A 22,607-nucleotide genomic window follows, 5' to 3' on the forward strand; every position below is an offset into this window, starting at 1 on the left:
TTTGGTTCTGTTGGTGTTTTCCACCAACAGGGCCCATGCACTTGATCTCTACCTTGTCTCTATGAGCAGGTACACTTCGAGCAAAATATGAAGGAGTTTTACAACTCCCAGACTCCACCAAGTGAAGAACCTAGATCTACGAGCACAAACACACTGGAGATACGGGACACTCAGGCAATCACTGCCCTAAGATGCTTGAGGACGTAAACTACAACAACAACAACTACTACTACTACTACTACTACTACTATTACAACCGTCCTCAACAAAATTAAGGTTGGAATCAACAGAGGCCTAACTACTCAGAGAGGCGATCCAGGACGCCCCGTCATCCCAATCTCCATCGGCATGGTGGACTTCTCAGAAGCACTCTGTGACTTTGGCTCCAGTGTCAACATTATGCCCAGGATCGGAGACTAAGTTTCCCAGAGGGAATATTGAAGAACCTCTGTGTCTGAGTTGGTACCTTGTACGCCCCAGCAGACTTTGTGGTGATAGAGACTGGTACTGATGAGAGGGCACCTATCATCCTAGGGAGGCCATTCCTGAACACCTCAGGAGCTATCAACTATGCTAGTGCTGCCAAGATCAGTTTCTACATCAAGGGGAGGAAGAAGACGTTTTCCTTCAAGAACAAGACTACACAAATCTTAGAGCAATCCCAACATGAACCAAGGAAGAGGACCAACAAGAGGAACAGGAACAAGCAAATGTGGACCGAGTCAGCTAAGTTGGTCACTGCAGTTCAAGGAAGTCAAGATCGTCGACTTAAGTCACCGTTCCTGACCAAAAAGGACGACCCAGTCACCTATCAGCTCCTGTTCAGAACCATGCCCCTAAAACCGACATACATTCAGCTCCAGATGGCAGATCAGACATTCTGAAAGGTTGAAGGTCAGGACAAGAAGAAGACGACGCAACCGCAACCAGAGGAGGCAAATCATCAAGAACGGATGGGCAGACTACAAAGGAGAAGTGGTAAGGTCTGAAGACATACAACTTGAACAGAACTGTCCTGAGAAGACCGTAGCACCGAGTCAGGTGTGTAGAGAGAAGATAGTTATACATGAAGAGCAGGCGCCGCCGGAACCACCGACTACGCCATCTAGCAAATCCCAAGACGATTGAGAAAACAGAGAGTCTCGTTCGGAGGACTTTCAAATGCCGAACGCCTTGCCAAGAGGTAAACTTGGTAGTTATCCTTTTCATTTCAATTATTTAAAATAATTTGCTTAGTTAATCAGGTTCATATCATCATAAAAATGAAAATATAAAATAAATTTATGATCCTACCAAAGAGTGTAACATTTATTGAGGAGGCTCAGCATGATAAAGGCTAGATATTTATGCTAACACTTAACTAGTTCCATAAAGCTTTGTTGTCTATTTGAGCTCCACAGAATTCAAGGATCAAAGAAGACTAGCAGACGGAGGACATCCTAATCGCTGTCAGGGTGCTGTCGACATTCAAATACATCTCCGCCACATGCTAGCTACATAAGGAGAAATTACATCAAAATCCAGCTTGGGGGAGAGCACCCCCATTTATCTAGCTAAGTGTTCTACTCATGTTTATACTTTACTCAAATAATAAAAAGATGCATAATCATAAAAACCCAAATAAAAATTTTGTGCTTATATATATATATATATATATATATATATATATATATATATATATATATATATATATATATATATATATATATATATCTTTGCTTAGTTTGCTAAATAAATAAATAAAGTTTGCTATGAACCCTCATGATAAGCTCTCACATGGAAATGATGAATAGTTGCTCTGCCATGACTAGTTCTCAAAATTGAAATCTCTCTCAAGTTTAGGCTTGACTGTTATGAATTAAGATTTGCTCTAAACCTGAACTTGTGGGGAGAGTACTTCTAAGTCGTTAACGCATACGATATGGGAAGGTTGAGCTGCTGTTTATCTGTTCCTAGAGATGCTAGAATTATGGAGAATTTTATCTTTGAAAATCTTTAAAATATCACATGATGAGTTCTTGTATGATGAGAGTTTAAATTCCTACCACAGCCATATATACATGCTTGCTAGACTTTGAGGCACACATTTACTTTTTACTGCTTATGAGCATTGAGTGTGGTCAAGCTGTGTAGACCCTTAGGAGCTTGTCGTGTGGTTAAAATCAAGATTCACTTGCACGTTCACTCATACATGCTGCTTCTACTCCGGAGGTACGCATCCAAATATATCCACCCATTTCTATCTCCACAGCCACCCAAAAATATTCTACTCCTAATCCGGGAGAGAATAGCCAAAAATATTTCTGTTTTTCCCTGTGAAATAAATGCTCAAGTTATCTTGGTTACTACCACTTGCTACATTATTTCAAGAGATGAGTGCTCTAAAAAAAGAGAGATACGAGGAAATAAAAAGGGGCAAGTGCTCAGAACCTCGAAAGAAAATAAAAAGTGAGACGAGAGGTAAAAATGGACAAGTGTCCGACAGTAGAATTAGGGGTACAAGATACCCACCTAAGAGAAAAGAAAAAGAAAATATAGAGCATCTCATTCTCCTCAAAAAGTTTCAAAAGAGCAAGAAAGGTATGTACCCCCTCAAAAGAGCAAAAGTAGAATTAGACTTTCACCATTATTTTCACCATTATCACCATTCATTCGCCACACATGCATATCTTGATTTGACTTATTGACTTGTTCTTCTGGATCCATGGTTTGACTATGCAATAAGTGTCTTGTAAGTATGTATTAGCTGTCTCCCACCTATGAGCTCCAGATATCAAAACCTTATTAGAGTAGGGTGAGAGAGAAGGCAATGTCATTATGCCTCATACCAAAAATACCACATACTTTGAGAGAAGGCTTACACCATTACTGCCTTGGTAAGGATCTAGAAATACCACAAAAGAGAGACTAGAGAGAGAGTCATACAAGGAATCTCTGAGTTTTATTTGAAAATTTGCAAAAACTCCAGAGCTATAGTTAATCAAAGAACAAGAGCATGGCGCTTGATTAGACCGTTCTATCTTTTAACTGCTCAAGACATAAGTGACGGTTGCAAGCCCCATGGTGGAAGGAAAAATGAGTAAGTTTAAATCTTAACAGTTTACCCTAACCCAGAGATGAGATCTTGTTTGAACGCATGTATATCTTTAAGGCATGAAACCACTACAGAAACTCTTGGGTTCATCATTGCTCAGGGACGAGCAAAGGTTAAGCTTTGGGGAGCTTGTTGACGGTCCTCAATGCTCACATTTAACCGTCAATTAATCATGGAAAAGGATCCAAATACAACCAACACCCAGACTTAGGGTTTTATCTGACAGAATTCCACGAGTTTTGGTCTTTGTCTATTTCTGCAGGGGGTTATCAGGAAATACGGAGGAAAGGCCCACACGTCGGGTTTACATAGAGATATTAACGTGTGCGCCAATTTTCTATCATCTAGAAGACTCCAGAAGCCACGGGAACGAAGCGGAGGCAGAACGGGGCTTGGCCCACGGCGCCCGCCCTAGAGACTAGGGCGCCCGCCCTCCTATGGTGCCCAATCAGAGTCCAATTCGCGGATCATGCTCCACTGACCTAAAGGATCAAGGAAAACCGTGCGATTAAGGTCGGTTTGATCCGACAGCCCAAATTCACCTGAGGGGACTATATAAGCAGACCCCCACCAACCCCTGGAGGCATACCTCTTCTACAGAATCAAAGCTAGGGTTTCAATTCTTCATCCAAGTAGAGAGGATCCCTCTAGTTCATCTAGTTCTAGTTCTAGTTCCTCTAGTTCTAGTTCTAGTTGTAATCTAGAAAATAGGGAGAGAGAAGAGGAGAGCGGAGGAGGAGCCGGATCTGTCGGATCTTCCTCAATATTATACTTTTGCAGCAACTGGTTCGTTCTTCATCGTTCTCCAAGTTCTTCAATTCATAATTCCTGAGTTCTTTAATTACTTTTATTTACATTCAAGTTATTTATTGGATTCCCGCTTGCATCAAGTGCTCTAGTCTTTATAACGCTAGAGTAGTAATTAATAGATTAGACGTGGTGTTTAGTCTTGCAATTACCTGGAATTGCACCCAATCCTGCGGATTGTTGTGGTAGCCCTAGGGTAGTGACAGCCCTAACGGTCGACGTATTCCACCTCGTTCGGATCGGTGTTTGTAGGACCGTAGTCAGAGCTTCCTAGCCCCCTTCTCATCTCTTTCTGTGGTTAGTGTTCTGATGTCCTGAAATAAATAATCTTTGAAGTAATTCTTGATTCTTAGATCAACTAGAGAACTCTCAGGAAACTTTCTCTCTTCCCACCAAAAATAATTATATAGTTATCCTTAGGCGATCTTGAATCTTAATTAGTACACTCACGTTCCCTGCGGAAAATCGATACTCTAGAATACTCCCGGGTGAAAGCTACATCGGTATCTGTGCGCTTGCGGATTTTTCTGTTTGCGTTTAAAATACCCAACAGGCACCATTAATGCGATTGATTTCAAAATACTAAAATAAGTTTGCAAATTTGCAGGTCACATGGACACCGTGGTCTAGGTGGGAGCTAGAGGACTACTTTAGTCCACGCTGCGATGAGGAGGATGGCGATTGGCTTTACGAAGGCCCACTTATCTTCTTCCACATGGTCAAGATGCACTACCCTTGTAGGGTTCACAAATAGTTCGGGAGGTTGCAGGGTATTCCACCGCTGTATTCCACCAACGCTGAGTTGCATAGGTATGATGCCACTTTGTTTGTTCTAATTAAGTGCCTCATTGCTAATGCAATCTGTTATTGCTGGATTGATCGTAGGTTTCGGACCACGCAAAAGGATTGGGCGGTCAAGCATGAAGCACATTTGCTTAATTGGTATCACAGGCATGTTCCCCTCCTCAAAGAACTACCACCGCATGACCTGGCGAGATGGATGGAGTACCTACAGTGGCTGCACTGGAGTACGAGGACTCATCTCATGGTCCCGTACACCAACAAGCCTGCAGATGAGGGCGGCGAGGATGACATCGCCGATGCGTTCGACGAGGCGGAAAGGGTTGACAAATAGCTTCTTAGGGCCCCTTTAAATAGATATGTAGTAAGTACTTTGCACAACAGTTGTCAAAATGATCGAGGTAACCTTGTGTGTGATGTTGTAGGCACAACAGTTGTCAAACTACTCTGAGGAAGCTTCAAGGCAACTTTTCCGAACTAGGGACGACAAGAGCAAACCTCTTCGCAGCTTTGTCAAGGTACTTTCGACAAAAACATTTATTATTACAACTCAATTATCTTCAAAATTCATACTCAATAAAGCATGTGGTTATTTTATCCTGCAGAGAATCAAAAAGGGCTGCAAGAAGTTAGCGGCTAATCAAAAAGGGCTACAAGAAGTTAGTGGCTAATCAAAAAGGGCTGCAAGAAGTTAGCGGCTAATCTGAGCTGTGTAGACATGACGTATGAGCCACCATTGCACCCCATGTTATCTAGGAGCCAGACGACCTCGATGTCCACCACAGCTGCTTCGGTTAGCAACACTAGGGCCGCTTCCTCCTCTATACGTACTCCGTAGTGCACAGGGAACTAGGGAAGGGTCCAGCGGACGAGGACGATGAGGACAAGGAACTTTAGTACTCTATGACGAGTGGCGACGACGACGACGACGAGTTACAGTGGGAGTTCACCGGTCACGAGGAGATGGGTACCTCACAGCTACATGGTGCTCCTATTGGTACACAGGGGGTGGAGTACACACAGGAGGAGTACACATAGGTCGAGCAACAGGTGCCTGTGATGTAATTTTACTTTCCTACATTTGCATGATTCAAAAATTGGAGTTGCTCATAAGGGTGCTTGCTTGCAGGGTACTACCTCCACGCAGGAGTTGGAGTGTGTCGATAGGCGGCAGCGCGAGAGGCAGCGGCGGGACCGCACGGGCGTGGGGTGGAGAAGCAACGTGGTGCCTACTAATCTGAAGAGGCAACGGAAGCCGCGAAACCGCTACACCCCTGAAGATGATTAGAAGAGTCATGTTTAGCAGTTGAGACATTATCCATGATGATTGACAGTTGTTATCTTAGCTATGTAGTAGCTCTAACATATTATTATTTCCAGCACGTTGGTCTTGGTCCTACAACTGATGTACTTTGTTATTTCCTGAGGATTATGTAAGTTGTTCGTTCTCTGTTATCTTTGTTATTTGCGTAAATATCTTTGTCTTGCCAAAGCCGTTGCGAACGTATAGGAACCGTTAACAGAAACCAAACTCATGCAGTGCAATGAACGTTCTCGAAATTTTTTGGCAACCCCGCCATGGCTGGGGGCGGGTTAGGGGTACCCCACCATGGCCCATGGCGGGGTAGTCCTAACCCGCCCCCAGCCATGGTGGGGTTGCCAAAAAATCCCAGAACCACTTCTATCTATGCATATGGCACTACTCAAAGTTACTTCCTCTATTCCTTTTTAAATGTTCCATCAAGACCTAGCTAGTAAACTTGTTAAATTAGTTAAACATGCAAGTAACAAAACTTTTTAAGTGTTATATTAGTTAAACATATTAGTAAACCTTTTAAAATGTTATATTAGTTAAACATGCAGACAGTTGCGGACTTTGGCGACATGCGATCAAATTGAAATACGTCGGAATACAAATTATTACATGACAAGTTTCAAAGTAGAAAACTCTCATCCCTAAGCCACTAACAAACACTACTACATCAATCAAACTGCGTGCACCACTGCGTAAGGAACTCATCCTCGGACTCCCAAGCGTCCACTACAACCTCCTTACCCATGCTCGCCTCCGCTGCTTTGGCCTCACTGGCCTGTCTCTCGTAGTAAGCTGTCTCCGCCTCTTCCGCCACCTGAGAGTATAACTGTCCCTCTTCCTCGGTCATGTCTGTTTGCCACCATGAGTCGAACAACGGTGTCTTCTGGTTGTGGTATGCAGCCTCACAAAAACAAATATATGAATATAGTAGTACTAAATATCTACAGTCCTAGCAAACCTCATCATAGTCAATCATGTGGCCACAGAAGTGGCCAATCCCAAGACCTGAAGGGACTAGATCGTAGCTAGCTTCAACACCACATTTGCACATCACGGGAGGCGCAATAGACCTCCTCTTCTTCTTCCACTCTGCCACCTCCTCCTCCTTCTCAGGCTCTGGCAAATGGCTCTTTGGACCATTGAAAGGTCCAAATGGCTAGAGGGGGTGAATAGCCTATTTAAATTTTCTACAGACTTCAACTAGACAAGTTGATTAGTAAAACAAAAGGCGAAGCTATTCTAGCACTAGCACAACTAAGCTATGCAAGCCACCTATATAAGTCTAGCTAGAAGGCTAAACACTAAAACACAACAACTCTATACTAGCAAGAACTAAGCTACACAAGCTAAACTAACAAGGTAGGCAAGTATGTAAAGAGAGGAGAATGATTGTTATACCGACGTTGTAGAGATGAGATATATCCAATCAATCACGTACACAATCACAAGAGAGACCTCGGCAAGAGATGACACAAGATTTTTTACCGAGGTTCACTTGCTTCTCGGCAAGCTACTCCTCATTGTGGCGATACACCCACTGTTGACACTTGCTAACACCACTTGAATACTAGGTTGTCATCCCCAGCATGGCACTAGAGTGTACTATGGTATTTATACGCACACAGATAATCCGCAAGCGCACGGATACCGTTATAGCTTTTTACCCGGTTAAAGGTTTTATCGTATCCACAGGGAAACGGGAGAACCAACTACGCTCTAACTTAACCAAGATAGATAGATAGGTGTAAATAGGAAAGATAGTAGAATCGAATAAGAACAATATTAAAGGTAAGATAATAGTGAGTGATAATATGGGAATAGAGAAATAGAGCAATTCTAGTATATGGGCGATGGTAGCAGAATAGAGAGGATAATTATGGTTTCTCTACTTCAAAGGGATATGTCTATGTCTGGGACGAACCACGTGATAAGATTACACCACAAAGGATGCTTATCTATAGGTCGATAAACCCTACCCATCCTGCTAACGAGAGGTGGACTACAGAGGACCAACGTAACTGTCACCTACGCGGCCTACCACACGATCCAGCTAGACAGGGGATATCCACAAGTAATCTAGATCTAAGCACCTCGCTTGCACCTATACTACAACTCTCACATATAGCGTCCTATAGATTAGAATACTCAAAAGAGTTGTGAACCAGAACATACATAATTAGTAATTGCATAATGAATTAGAAGTAGATTACCAAAGTCATCCCATGAGCAAGCTTGATTAGAGCTTGATCATGACGAAGTACAACCGGAGGAAGAACCGACAGGCCGGCTTCTCTAATCCTCCTTCGCTCTCCATCTTGCTACTATCTAGATCTACTCTGGTTTAGAGAAGAGAGGAGAGCTCTCATCTCTAAACCCTAGCTTTTGCTCTATCTATGAATAATGAATAATGATCAAGGGGTGTCTCCTCCAGGGGCCAGGGGGTCTGGTTATATAGTCTTTTTAGATGAATCTGGGCCGTCGGATCAAACCGACATTGATCGTGTGGTTTTCCTTGAAGTATTAGGTTGGTGGAGCATGATCCGCGAAGTTGAAGCTGATTGGTTACTGTAGCTGGGCGGGCACCCAAGGGACTTGGGCGGGCACCCTGCCCCCAGGCCCGATCGGCCTCCCGTTCGTTCCCGTGGCTTCTAGAGTCTTCTAGATGGTAGAAAATTGCGCGGCACGTTAATATCTCTATGTAAACCCGACGTGTAGGCCTTTCTTTCATATTTCCTGATAACCCCCTGCAGAAATGGACAAACACCAAAACTCGTGGAATTCTGTCAGATAAAACCCTAAGTCTAGATGTTGATTTCATTTGGATCCTTTTCTTTGTTTATTTGATAATTAAATTTGATACTTAAGGACCGTCAACAAACTCCCCCAAGCTTACCTCTTGCTCGTCCTTGAGCAAGGATAGACTCAGCAATGGATCAGAAGTTGTTGCAATATCTTAAAAAATTGATGGTACACATGCTTTTAAATAAGATCTCATCTCTGAGTTAGAGTAAACTGTCAAGAACTAAAACTTACTTACTTTACCTTTCACCATGGGACTTGTAACCGTCACTTCTGTCTTGAGTAGTTAAAAGATAGAACAGTCTAGCCAAGTGTCATGTCTCTTATTCTTGATCAGCTATAGCTCTGGAGTTTTTGCAGATTTTCAAATAAAACTCAGAGATTCCTTGTATGACTCTCTAAATCTCTCTTTTGTGGTATTTCTGGATCCTTACCAAGGCAGTGATGGTATATGCCTTCTCTCAAGATATGTGGTATTTGTGGTATAAGGCATAGTGACATTGCCTTCTCTCTCACCCTACTCTAATAAGGCTTTAATATCTGGAGCTCATAGGTGGGAGATAAAGTATACATACTTACAAGACATTTATTGTATGGTCAAACCATGGATCCGAAGAAACAAATCAATAAGCCAAATCATGATGTGCATGTGTGGCGAATGAATGATGTATGGTGATGATGGTGATAACAATGGTGAAAGTCTAATTCTACTTTTGCTCTTTTGAGGGGATACATACCTTCCTTGCTTTTTGAAACTTTATGAGGAGAATGAGATGCTCTTCTTTTTCTTTTCTCTCAGGTGGGTATCTTGTACCTCTAATTCTACTATCGGACACTTGTCCATTTTTACCTCTCGTCTCACTTTTTCTTTCTTTCGAGGTTCCGGGCACTTGCCCCTTTTTATTTCCTCGTTTATTTTTTTCTTTTTTCTTTTTTTTTCTTTTTAGAGCACTCATCTCTTGAGATAATATAGCAAGTGGTAGTAGCAAGATAACTTGAGCATTTATTTCCCAAGGGAAAACAGAAATATTTTTGGCTATTCTCTCCCGGATTAGGAGTAGAATATTTTTGGGTGGTTCTGGAGATGGACATGGATGGATATATGTGGATGGTACTTCCGGAGTAGAAGTAGCATATATGAGTGAACGTGCAAGTGAATCTTGATTTAACCACATGACAAGCTCCTAAGGGTCTACACAGCTTGACCACACTCAATGCTCATAAGCAGTAAATAATAAATGTATGGCTCAAAGTCTAGCAAGCATGTATATATGGCTGTAGTAGGAATTTAAACTCTCATCATACAGGAACTCATCATGCAATATTTTAAAGATTTTTCAAAGATAAAATTCTCCAGAGTTCTAGCATCTCTAGGAACAGATAAACAACAGTTCAACCTTCCCATATCATATCCGTTAACAACTTAGATTTCAGATCAAGTTTTCATCCCACAAGTTTAGATCTAGAGCAAGCTTTAAATTATAACAGTTATGTCTAAACTTGAGAGAGAACTTCAAATTTGCAAATTAGGCAGAGCAACTATTCATCATATCCATGCTAGAGTTTTATTATTAAGATTCAGATTAGCATAGCCACTTTATTTATTTATTAAACACACTAAGCAAAAGATTTATTTATAAGCACAAAATCTTTATTTGGTTTTTCATAGTTTATGTATTTTAATATTCTAATATAATATAAGTATAAAGATAGGTAGAAATACTTAGCGAGATAAATGGGTGTGCTCTCCCCCAAGCTGAATTTTAACGTAATTTCTCTTGATGTAGCTAGCAGGTGGCAGAGGTGTATTTGAAAGTCAGCAGCATTCTGACAGCGATTAGAATGTCCTCCGTCTGCTAGCCTTCTTGATTCTTAAATTCTGTGGAGCTCAAATAGACAACAAAGCTTGTGGAACTAATTAAGTGTTAGCATAAATATCTAGCCTTCATCATGTTGAGCTTCCTCAATAAATATTACTTCCAGTTTTTATATTTTTATTTTATAAAGCAAAAAAAATATTTATTTTATTTTTATGCCACCACAGTGAAGGTACTTATGGGTTTATGGGTTTTATGCCACTCGTATACTCACATGGGGCTTAGTATTTTCTAACATTTTTATTTTCTTTTCAAGATAGCATGATTAACTAATAATCTATTTAAGGAAAGTAAATAATTAAAGGGAAAAGGGAATGCAGAAAGGATAAATATGGATAACTACCGATCTTACCTTTCGGCGAGGGTTCAATGTTTTAAGTCTTCATAACAAGACTTCTCACCGTGTTCATTCTTCAAGTGCGTCATTTGATTCAGATGCGGACCTTGATGTCTGCACCTCTTCGTTTGCCCAGCAGTTCGAAGTGCGGCGTTGGCAGTATCCTGCTCAGTGTGTTTGTGCTCGTAGATCCAGGTCCTTCATTTGGTAGAGTCTGAGAGTTATAAAACTCCTTCGTATTTTGCTCGAAGTGTACCTGCTCATAGAGACAAGGCAGAGATCAAGTGCATGAGTCCTGTTGGTGGAAAACACCAACAGAACCTAAAGTGTATTTGTTCTTCTCTAACCCTAAGCATAGTGAGCAAAACAAAGTTGATGGCTGAAAAGTAGCACTTATAACATTTGTCAGATCAGATCGCTTAACCTTATGGAAAGATAATCTATCTATGTATATGTCTTTTTCTTTATATCTCTCAATGATTGAACGTGTAACATTTTAGCTCATATGATTAGGAGTGTGGGATCATGGAGGTAGTACTAAGAACAAGGATTAAATGACTAAACATGTTGAATCAGATGGGTTGGTTAATCTAGAGTTGTAAATCATACATGTTTGTCTCTTTTATTTATATGAACGCCAGAACCAAGGAGAAGCTTATAAAAGTGATAGTCAAGTACCTTAAGATGTTACCTTACTTGAAGAGTGATGGTACAATATCACCTTGTGGAAGCTTTCCTTTCTTAGCGGTTGTGCATCGTGTTTGTGGCACCCTCCATGGATCATCTCTCTATGATGAATGAGCTATGTCCTTCTTGTGCAAATTGTTAAACTTCATGTGTCACTCTCTTCGTCTCTGACGTGAGTTTATCTCAGGACTTCCCAAATCGATATTGAAAGTTTTTCTGCAGGGGTTAGTCCGACAAAAATATACCAATGTCTACACAAGCAGTTTTTAGTTCAATAACCGAACTAGACTCCATGTCTAATCAGATTAAGGAAGGCTGTTTAACCTAAGCACCATGCTTAATTTAAAAGCCAATAGAAGTATGTGCAGTACTTCCAAACTAACACTTACTAGTAAATAGACAAAGGTAACATGACAACATTTATAGAGATCTACTCAAGTGGAGATGAAGTAGTGTGATTAGTATTTAACAAATTGAGCATGTCTTAAAGGTAGGGACAACCAACATAGCAACATGGCAAAGGATGTTTTTATGTAAAGTACTCTCCCAAGCTTGAATTTTGCAGAATTCAAGTTTGGATGAATTTAATTCAGTGTTGCATGATCATTGGTTGGACATACCTTGTGCTTGTCATTCATCCGATCTTCTTGCTCCAATCCTGGAAAGGTTAGTGACAAGAATACCCGAAGGAATATTTTTACAATTATCCTTATATGCTCAATACACAAGGTAATGTTGCAAATAATTAAAAACTCATGTTACGATCTGATCAGTGCTTATTTTAGGACACCAAGCTTGTCCTTGGGAAACCATCAATTTATGTCGGCGAAGTGGTTTCCCTTCCAACGCTGACCTAAATTAAGATCAACTCAACGAGATCTGCAATATTTATTATAGACATATGCATCGACAACCGCCCTTTTAAAGTTTTTATAAATAGAAAGGAAGAGGGGGTTGGAGATCTCAAATGTGGTGATGTTGGAGAGACCAATAGATTGGGAAGATGTTGCATATGAGCATGGAGTAAACAAAGTGGCTATGAAATAAACTCCATGCTCATTAATGTTATCTTCGTCTCCAATCTGAATGTTCAGAGTTTCTCTTGGATTGGTCTCACTTATGTCCCCTTCTATAGTTGGATGAATCCCATCTTCAAAGGGAGTCAAGAACTCACCTTTTGAAATTGAACCAAAGTCAGAATTCATTAAGGCTTCTTCCTTATCCATCCATTCTACACATTCTAGCCATTTGGAACTTATGATTAGGAAAGGGGAGGTGTTAGAATTTTCTATATGGCTTAGCTCTCCTTCACTTGATATGTCATCGTCGACTTCTTCATAACAGGAACCAGGACATTCTCTAAGAGAACCATCATTGCAAGGATTTGAATTATCTATGCTTGAAAGTCTCTTATGGAACCAGAAGTCTAAACCATCAGTATCTGAAAAATTTAAGTTCGGAATTCCTTCCTCCCTTAGAGAATTTTGGGGCATTGATGGTTTAGGATCGATAGCTAAAGGTTGGGATTGAAGTGTTTGTGATCTGGCTATCGAAACTTCGTCTTCTTGTCTAGGAACTGGTTCTTTCTCTTTCTCAGGGATATAAAAGCTAGGAGACTTTCCGCTCATTAAATCAATCAAAGTCCAAGCTTCACTAGCAGGTAGGTGATAGAAGGATCATCTAGAGGTTGTATTCAAGGTTTGCTTATTTTCCCCACTAAGGCCCTCAAAAAAGTGAATTAGAAGAACTTCTTCTGGAATAGAAAGCTTTGGGCCAGTGAGAGTAAGGTTAATAAAGCGGTCCCATGATTTCCTAAGAGATTCTTCTTCCAGTTGTCTAAAAGAAATAATCTCACGCCGAAGTTCCGCCACTTTGGAGATTGGAAAATATTTAGAAAGAAAACTACTATATAACTCCTTCCAATCTCCATGAACACTCCCTATTTTGAGTTTGTACCAATGTCTAGCTTTTCCCATTAAAGAGAACGGAAAGAGCTTCCATTTAAGGGTCTCATCGGACATTCCTTCTATGCGAAGGAGGTCACAGACTCGATAAAACTCTCTTAGGTGTGTGTATGGATTTTCCTCACCTTCTCCTGAGAAAGGTTGTTTTTGAACAATCTATGTATTCGGGGTCTATCTCAAAACTAGATGCTATGATAGGCTTTGAAGATTTTGGTGGTTCGAGATGTGTGCCCGTAGGTCTATGAAATTCGTAGATAGACATGTTTGAATTCATGATAGACCAGAGATCAAGGATTAGATAAGAAGAAAGAATAGCAGAGATGAGGCAAAGGATAAAAGGAATATATATTTTTTATTATTATTATTTTTTTAGAAAATGATTAAGCTAGTTCGTAGTCAACTCAACAACCGTTTCCCCGGCAACGGCGCCAAAAATTCTTGTTGACACTTGCTAACACCACTTGAATACTAGGTTGTCATCCCCAGCATGGCACTAGAGTGTACTATGGTATTTATACGCACACAGATAATCCGCAAGCGCACGGATACCGTTATAGCTTTTTACCCGGTTAAAGGTTTTATCGTAACCACAGGGAAACGGGAGAACCAACTACGCTCTAACTTAACCAAGATAGATAGATAGGTGTAAATAGGAAAGATAGTAGAATCGAATAAGAACAATATTAAAGGTAAGATAACAGTGAGTGATAATGTGGGAATAGAGAATAGAGCAATTCTAGTATATGGGCGATGGTAGAAGAATAGAGAGGATAATTATGGTTTCTCTACTTCAAAGGGATATGTCTATGTCTGGGACGAACCACGTGATAAGATTACACCACAAAGGATGCTTATCCATAGGCCGATAAACCCTACCCGTCCTGCTAACGAGAGGTGGACTACAGAGGACCAACGTAACTGTCACCTACGCGGCCTACCACACGATCCAGCTAGACAGGGGATATCCACAAGTAATCTAGATCTAAGCACCTCGCTTGCACCTATACTACAACTCTCACCTATAGCATCCTATAGATTAGAATACTCAAAAGAGTTGTGAACCAGAACATACATAATTAGTAATTGCATAATGAATTAGAAGTAGATTACTAGAGTCATCCCATGAGCAAGCTTGATTAGAGCTTGATCATGACGAAGTACAACCGGAGGAAGAACCGACAGGCCGGCTTCTCCTCTAATCCTCCTTCGCTCTCCATCTTGCTACTATCTAGATCTACTCTAGTTTAGAGAAGAGAGGAGAGCTCTAATGAATAATGATCAAGGGGTGTCTCCTCCAGGGGCCAGGGGTCTGGTTATATAGTCTTTTCAGATGAATCTGGGCCATCAGATCAAACCGACATTGATCGTGTGGTTTTCCTTGAAGTATTAGGTCGGTGGAGCATGATCCGTGAAGTTGAAGCTGATTGGTTACTGTAGCTGGGTGGGCACCCAAGGGACTTGGGCGGGCGCCCTGCCCCCGGGCCCGATCGGCCTCCCGTTCGTTCCCGTGGCTTCTGGAGTCTTCTAGATGGTAGAAAATTGCGTGGCACATTAATATCTCTATGTAAACCCGACGTGTGGGCCTTTCTTTCATATTTCCTGATAACCCCCTGCAGAAATGGACAAACACCAAAACTCGTGGAATTCTGTCAGATAAAACCCTAAGTCTAGATGTTGATTTCATTTGGATCCTTTTCTTTGTTTATTTGATAATTAAATTTGATACTTAAGGACTGTCAACACCCACTTGATGGATCACGAGCTAATTGGCAATCCAAAGCCAAACCCTCAACGGGTGCCGCACATCCACTCACAAGATGGGGATCCTCCAAGCCACGAGCAATCCACTAGAGTAGCCAATTGCGATCTCCCGCGGGGAAGGCTCAAGAACCCCTCACAATTCACTTGGTGAGGCTCGAAACAATCTCCAATCACGAGCTCAACACCACCGCTGCTCCAAGTCGTCTAGGGCATCGGGAAACACCCAAGAGTAATAAGAAATCCGTAGCAAACTCAAGAATCATGCCACTAAATGCAACTCTCAAAGCAATGCACTTGAATCTCACTCAATCTCACTAGGATTAGCAATCAATCAAGGAGATGAGTGAATGGAGTGTTCTCTAGCTCAATGTATGCCTCAAGTATTCAAATGTGCAAGAGAGAACCTCCTAAAGCCGGTCACCTCCTATTTATAAGCCCCCTCATCAAATAGAGCAGTTGGCTCTTTTTACTGGGCTGAAAACGGGGGCACCGGACGCTACCAAGTGAGCACCGGACGCTCGACCCGGTGCACTGGGGTTGGCCACGTGTCCTTCCTCAATTTCGCGTGTCAGTTTCTAACGGCTACCTGCAACACACCGGACGCTCTGCAAGTCCACACCGGACGCATCCGGTGCACACCGGACTCATGCGCAGAGAGTTCCGCAAACCTGCAGGGTCACCAGACGTGAGCCACCGGACGCACCTCAGAGCGTCCGGTGCTCACCGGACACAGAGAGGGTTGCAAAACACCCTCACACCGGACGCTAAGCACCGGACGCTCTCTGAGAGCGTCCGGTGCTCAACCCTAGCAGGGTCAAGCACACCGGACTCTGAGGCCAGCGTCTGGTGCCTCCGCACTCAGCGTCCGGTGAGTATTTCTCAATGAAAAACACTCCCGTGACTTCTCCAAAATTCCCACCAGTGCAAAAGAAAATATACACTTATTTTTCTCAAAAGCGCCGAATCCACCTCTCAACCCTAGGAACTCCACCTCCTTTGCAAATGTGCTAACACCAACAAGTGTCCACCACCAAAGTGCATGTGTGTTAGCTTTTCACAAACATTTTCAACAAAGGAGTTAAGTTAGCACTTTACTAGATCCTAATGCATATGCTCAAGATATGGACCTAGTAGCACTTGATTCGAGAGATGATCGTGATTTCCCCTCTTGATAGTCGGCTATCTATCCTAAACCCGGTCAATCACTTCTCTACTCATCTTAGACCGGCAAAAGTAAAACCCTATGTTTATACCTTTTGCCTTGATAACTTTGCTCCTCGTCTATCACCATGATCTTCACGTCATGCTTCATCCCTTTGTGATCATGTGGCCACCTTTCCATGCCACCATGCACCTTCATCACATGTGTTGCTATCCCAAACTCAAGTCACTTAGACACAAGGCATTAGCAACTTGGTGTCATTAATTACCAAAACCAAACTTGGGCTTTCAACCATAGACCCACTCCGTGAAACGACACTTTGGAAAATCACGATCCTATAAAAACAACACATTAGAACACACATATATGAAATGACATTTGAAGGTTGACTCAAAACTTACTTCACGCCGCAGAGGACAAATGAACTCTTGTTCATTCTGTGGATTTATCATGGCTTGTTCTCCGCAATGACACTTTGGAGGATCCTTGAGCCGCCGTGCAGAGGCTACGACCTTCTCTTCCTCCGTCATAGGAGGAGGGTTAGGGGGGCAGAACCCAGCAAGTAAACACCTCACGTTTGCAATGATCAACGCTGGGGTAGAAAAGCAGAATTCTTGGGTCAAACTTGTCCGGCCCGTCGATCCATTGGAAGAAAAAGCACCGGAAGTAGGGCTACAAAAGAGTTTCAATTGTCTCATTGGGAATAAAACATCAAAAACCAATAAAAAATAGAGGGCACAATGACTTACGCTACAACTATAACATGTGTAGAAGCAACGTGCCGCAGTATCCGGATGTCTCGACTGGCTCACGTGTGCCGGATGTCCACAATCACAGTTAGAAATAGGTTCCTCAGGAGGGACGGGGGCATCCTTGCCAGACATGTTGGAGTACAACTCTCTAGGACGACCCTTTTTTCGCCAAATCGACTCATGATACGAGTCCTCCATCTAAAAATACGCAAATAATTCAACACAAATCACATAACTAAACAAACTAACAAACTATAACTAAACAAACTAACGTAATAAGAAATTTACCAAACATACTATAACTAAATTAAACTATAGAAATGTAAAGTAAATAAGAAATTTACCTTCTTCAAACGACGGGTGACCGGGACAAGGACCGGCAGTGGCCGGCTGCAGCGGGGAGGGCCGCCAGGGAGGAGCAATGGAGGGGAAGGATGACGGGGAGGGACACTGGAGAAGAGCGGCGCTCGGGTGTGAGAGAGGGAGAGAAAGAGAGGCCCTCGGGGTGAGAGAGGGAGAGAAATGAGCTAGGGTGGACTCTCGGAGGGTTTAAATGGGCGCGGGCATACCCCGCTATGATCCACGGTGGGGTGCCCCTAACCCGCCCTGGATCATGGCAGGGTCCACGTCACCTAGCCGCACCAGCCAGGCGCCACGTGGCGGCCCTAGGCCCTACCCCGCCCTTAGCAGCCAAGTTCTCGAAACATAGAGTACGTGGTACGGAAACGTGGTACGCGGTACGACATTCTCATAAACTATGGAACGTAGGGGGTATATAGCTTCGTCTCGTTCCTTTAAGTTGCGGAACGCGTTCCACTTTCTAAAGAAATGTGTTTGGGACGTAGTGGTTGGCTCAGGTAGTTTTACGTATTGTTTTGAACCAAATGAGTTCGATTCCTAGCGTGATATAGTTTACTATTGTATTTTTGTTTCATTTAGGGCTGTCCAACTCCAACCTTAAGGCTCATTGCAGGTCTAGGCCAATGAGTCAATCACCATCTAGATTTTTCGCCAACCGCTCACGGACGGGCATGACGCAGTATGCACACACACCACGAAGTTCCATAGTCGCTTGGGACTGACGTTCCTATGATTGCTCCTATATAGATTCGTGTTCCACCGTATTTGGGAACGATGTTCCATAATGTTCCTGTTCCACGTTTCGGGACGAAGTTCCCGGAACGGGGAACGTGCCCATGTTCCCGTACCCCGGCTGCTAAGACCCCGCCGCCATGCATAGCGGGGTACTGTGCATTTGTCCCGCCATGCTTGATGGCGGGGCCAAACGGCCTAGATTTGCAATTATTTTTCAAACAGGGTCAAATTTGAAATTTGATTCAAATTTGACTAAAAAAATCACAAGAGAGGATGGGCGGGTTGGTGACGACTGCTGACTGCTGAGTCAGAAATAGTGAGAGGCTCCAACTCGCAACTTCCACTCTCCCAGTGAGAACGGAGCGAGAGAGAGAGGCCGAGAGAGAGAGAGGCCGAGAGCCGCCGCCGCCGCCATGAAGATCCTGGTCGCGGTGAAGCGGGTGGTGGACTACGCCGTCAAGGTGCGCGTGAGGCCCGACCGGACGGGCGTGGAGACGGCCAACGTCAAGATGTCGATGAACCCCTTCTGCGAGATCGCCGTCGAGGAGGCGCTCCGGCTCCGCGAGGCCGGCGCCGCCGCCGAGGTCGTCGCCGCCACCGTCGGCCCCGCCCAGTCCGCCGACACGCTCCGCACCGCGCTCGCCATGGGCGCCGACCGCGCCGTCCACGTGCTCCACGACCCGGACCCCGCGCGGCCCCTCCTCCCGCTCGCCGTCGCCAAGATCCTCCGCGCCGTCGCGCTCCAGGAGAAGCCCGGACTCGTCATCCTCGGCAAGCAGGTGCGCGCTAGCTCGCCCTGTCCTGATTCCTGACTAGCAGTGCACTGCTAATTCCATTTTGAAGACTCAAGAATCAGGCGTCTGATTTATACGTTCAACAACTGTAGATTGGGGTGGGAGGAGACGATTATTGCTTTGACACACTAGTATACAGTTTGTTGCGATCATTCTCCAGTTAGTTAGACCCAATGTGCTTATATGGACAAACCTGTGTGTGGGATTTGTTGGAGATAGGATATTTGATCTTTTGCGAATTCAGATTAATTTTTCGTGCTACAAGGTGACCTTAACATGGCATTTGTGGGTTGTTGGGGGGGGGGGGGGGGCGTTGAGACCGTGAGAGGCATCTTAGTATGTTCTGGATTGCAATTGAAAATTAGCTTGGTTATTCAAATCAAGGATATGTGGAATCTTGTCAGATATAGCAGCAGTTTTAACTTTGTTGTCCATATAGTTGCTTTCCTTTGGTTTCTGCTCTATTCCTCAGTTTCCACCAACAATGTAAATCCTTTGTAGCTAGGGTATGATTGGTACAAGCTGAATGTATTCAGACCTTCTGTTCTGATTTTCTTCCATTCATTGTGCATTTGCGCTCAAACAAAATTATATACTTCTGATAGATGAGAAGATGCTCCCCCCCCCACCCCCACCCCACACACACACCACCACCACCACCATTTTTCAATACTCTTATGCACAGCAGCGCTTAGTTTTCACTTTAGGAACTTAAGCAAATAGAATACTTACCATCCTTATGTGTGAAGTAGAAAAGTGCCATTATACAATATTAAGCTTTCTTCCTTAGGTGGTGTGCATGCTTCATAGTCCATAGTAGTAGCTAAAGTAAGTTTCAGAACTTCAGCGATTAAAACAGATAAATGTGCTTTATCTTTCTGCAAGCGCCAGTAGAGCCCTACATATTGAAAGTTCCTGCTCAGGAGAGGAATACAGCCACTCATTTGTTGTGCCACAAGACAGGTAAATAGGCACTTCATCGTGTCATAGCTCTGTCATACCAATAAATCCTTTCCTGAGAAACATTTTTCCTTTTTGCTTTGGTTTTGTATGTAGAACTGTTTTGAGGGTTGCCTGAAGCATACCGACATCCAAACTTATGCCTTTCCTCTTGACATCTTGGTTTGACCTGATGGAAGATTAATTGTTTGTTAGCATTCTTTCAGTCTTTTGAAATTATTCCTTGGAGGAAGTGTTTTCAAAGTCTCAATTGGCATTTTTGTCACAATCACAAATAAATTAAAAGATATAATCCCCTCTAGTCAGGGTCACCAAGTTTAACTTGGGAGTAAATCTGCTGATAATCTGTGTTCCTGAGTCCTTTTCTTTTTAGTAACAGGCAATTGATGACGATTGCAACCAAACTGGACAAATGCTAGCTGGATTGCTTCAGTGGCCACAAGGAACCTTTGCCTCCAAGGTACCCTTTTTTCCCTACTCTTTTGATTAGCTGGTAACACCTAGAATACGACCATGAAAAGGACTCTCGCAGTTGCATATGATCCTCCAAATCTTAGTATGTTCTGTTATCCAACTTATTATCTTCCATACTATTCATAATAACCTATGCAATTGCCATCAACATGCAGTTCAATTTGAACAACTAACTGTTGTACTTTCATATTTGTCTTGCATATAGATTGTTGGAAGAATATTTTAGTCCTTGGATTTTTTTAGAGTCCTTAATGAATCACACTTACTTTCTTGACGCATTCTGCTTCTGTTTCTTGACCAACAATATGATGTGCTCTTAGTTAATAAATGAGCTCGTGCCACACTAGGAAAAGAAACATTTGCGAATTGTTTTCAATGGTTTACAAATAGCTGAAAGTATTTTTTTTTTGTTAATTCTGATTTAATTGTCCCCCTGTTTTACTACGCTTAATTGAAATTTTGAATAAAAGTTTCTTTCTCAATTTGGCAGGTTATATTGGACACAGAAAAACAAAAAGCTACTGTTGAGCGAGAAGTTGATGGTGGAATTGAAACCATCTGCCTTGATTTGCCAGCAGTGATCACGTAGGACCCATGAAACATTTCAGTATGCTGTTTTCATTTTATTATTCCATGTTGGAGAAGGGAAATACTCAAGGATTTGTTTTATAATAAATAAATTCTGAACATGTGTTAACCATTAATTTTGTCTTCGCTGCAGCACGGATTTGAGACTTAACCAGCCAAGATATGCAACTTTGCCCAACATAATGAAGGCAAAATCCAAAGTTATTAAGAAAGTCGCCCCTGGAGACCTCGGTGTAGATATTAGATCAGACATGGAGGTCATTGAGGTCAATGAACCACCAAAACGGAAAGCAGGGGTGATACTTTCATCTGTTGACGAACTCCTTGACAAGTTAAAAAATGAAGCAGGTGTCTTGTAACAATTTGTATATTATTCCTCACTGAATGTGGTCTGACGTTCATTTGTATAAGTTACAATAAAGATGTCTCTCCAAAAGTTCAGACCATTTACAAATAAAATAAGTGTTTCCATGAACTAATTAAGACGCTATTTCAGAAACTTTTTACCTGCTGAATTAGCTCCATAGTGGTTTGCTGAATTGTTTACAGGCTAAACTAGCTCTTTCTGATATTTGGAGGAATATGGCGTACATGTTAGGATTAAGGGCTAGTTTGGTAGAGTTCCACTTCCTGGTGGGTGATTTCTCTGGTGGAAGCGCTTCTGCCTTGGCTAGCTGACCGAGTGAAACTGGAGTTTATGTTGGGACTTCTCCATAGTACCCGTGTCTGTCTAATAGCTCCTTATTCTCTGGTGGGTGATTCCGTAAAACAGAAGTTTATGTTGGACTTCTCCATAGTATCCATGTCTGTCTGAACTGATGTGTACTCATTTGTTTGATACATTGAGGCAAACTGTTTAGTACTAATGTAATATGATGTACATATGTTTTAATTAATATCTAAAATCTGAGCATTGTATGGCAGCACGTTATTACAATTTCAAGATCAACCATTTGGGGCCAATATATTACAACCATTAATAAAGTGTACAAAAGAGAACAAAATAATTTATACTTGCTAAAGATCAATCCCTAGATAGAGTAATCATCCTAGTAAGGTCATCACAGAATCTATCCATACTCGTACATTTTTCTTTTTTGAAATCTTACTCGTACAATTGGCTTGTGAGCTACTAGCATGCATCTGATGCATTTTGGGACAGTTGCCTACATCTAGTAGGTATGGTTGGTGCATAATCTTGGTCTAATTTTGGCGAATGATAATTAACATAAGACTAACCTCTCCAACAACTCCCAATCCAACCTAGATTAAAAAAAAACCTCTCCAACAACTCCCAATCCAACATCCTAAAATTTCAGCACTTGTTAAAAACTACCCAG

General features: G+C 42.4%; 1 protein-coding gene across 1 annotated transcript; it reads left to right on the top strand.

The window, feature by feature from the left end:
- Window positions 18,754-21,766, top strand: LOC8067771 (electron transfer flavoprotein subunit beta, mitochondrial). Its single transcript, XM_002446115.2, has 4 exons — window positions 18,754-19,230; window positions 20,585-20,665; window positions 21,170-21,264; window positions 21,401-21,766. Exons 1-4 carry the CDS (start codon window positions 18,865-18,867, stop codon window positions 21,624-21,626), a joined length of 768 nt encoding a protein of 255 aa, XP_002446160.1. The 5' UTR covers window positions 18,754-18,864; the 3' UTR covers window positions 21,627-21,766.

This window comes from Sorghum bicolor, chromosome 6 (genome assembly GCF_000003195.3).
Source record: "Sorghum bicolor cultivar BTx623 chromosome 6, Sorghum_bicolor_NCBIv3, whole genome shotgun sequence".
NCBI classification, from domain to species: Eukaryota; Viridiplantae; Streptophyta; class Magnoliopsida; order Poales; family Poaceae; genus Sorghum; species Sorghum bicolor.

What these genes read in the sequence shown, in the direction of transcription:
- LOC8067771 (XM_002446115.2), top strand. Translation starts at nt 18,865, where the DNA reads ATGAAGATCCTGGTCGCGGTGAAGCGGGTGGTGGACTACGCCGTCAAG. An exon ending in TCGTCATCCTCGGCAAGCAG is followed by an intron (nt 19,231 to 20,584) that starts GTGCGCGCTAGC and finishes TTTTAGTAACAG; the next exon opens with GCAATTGATGACGATTGCAA. An exon ending in GATTTGCCAGCAGTGATCAC is followed by an intron (nt 21,265 to 21,400) that starts GTAGGACCCATG and finishes TCTTCGCTGCAG; the next exon opens with CACGGATTTGAGACTTAACC.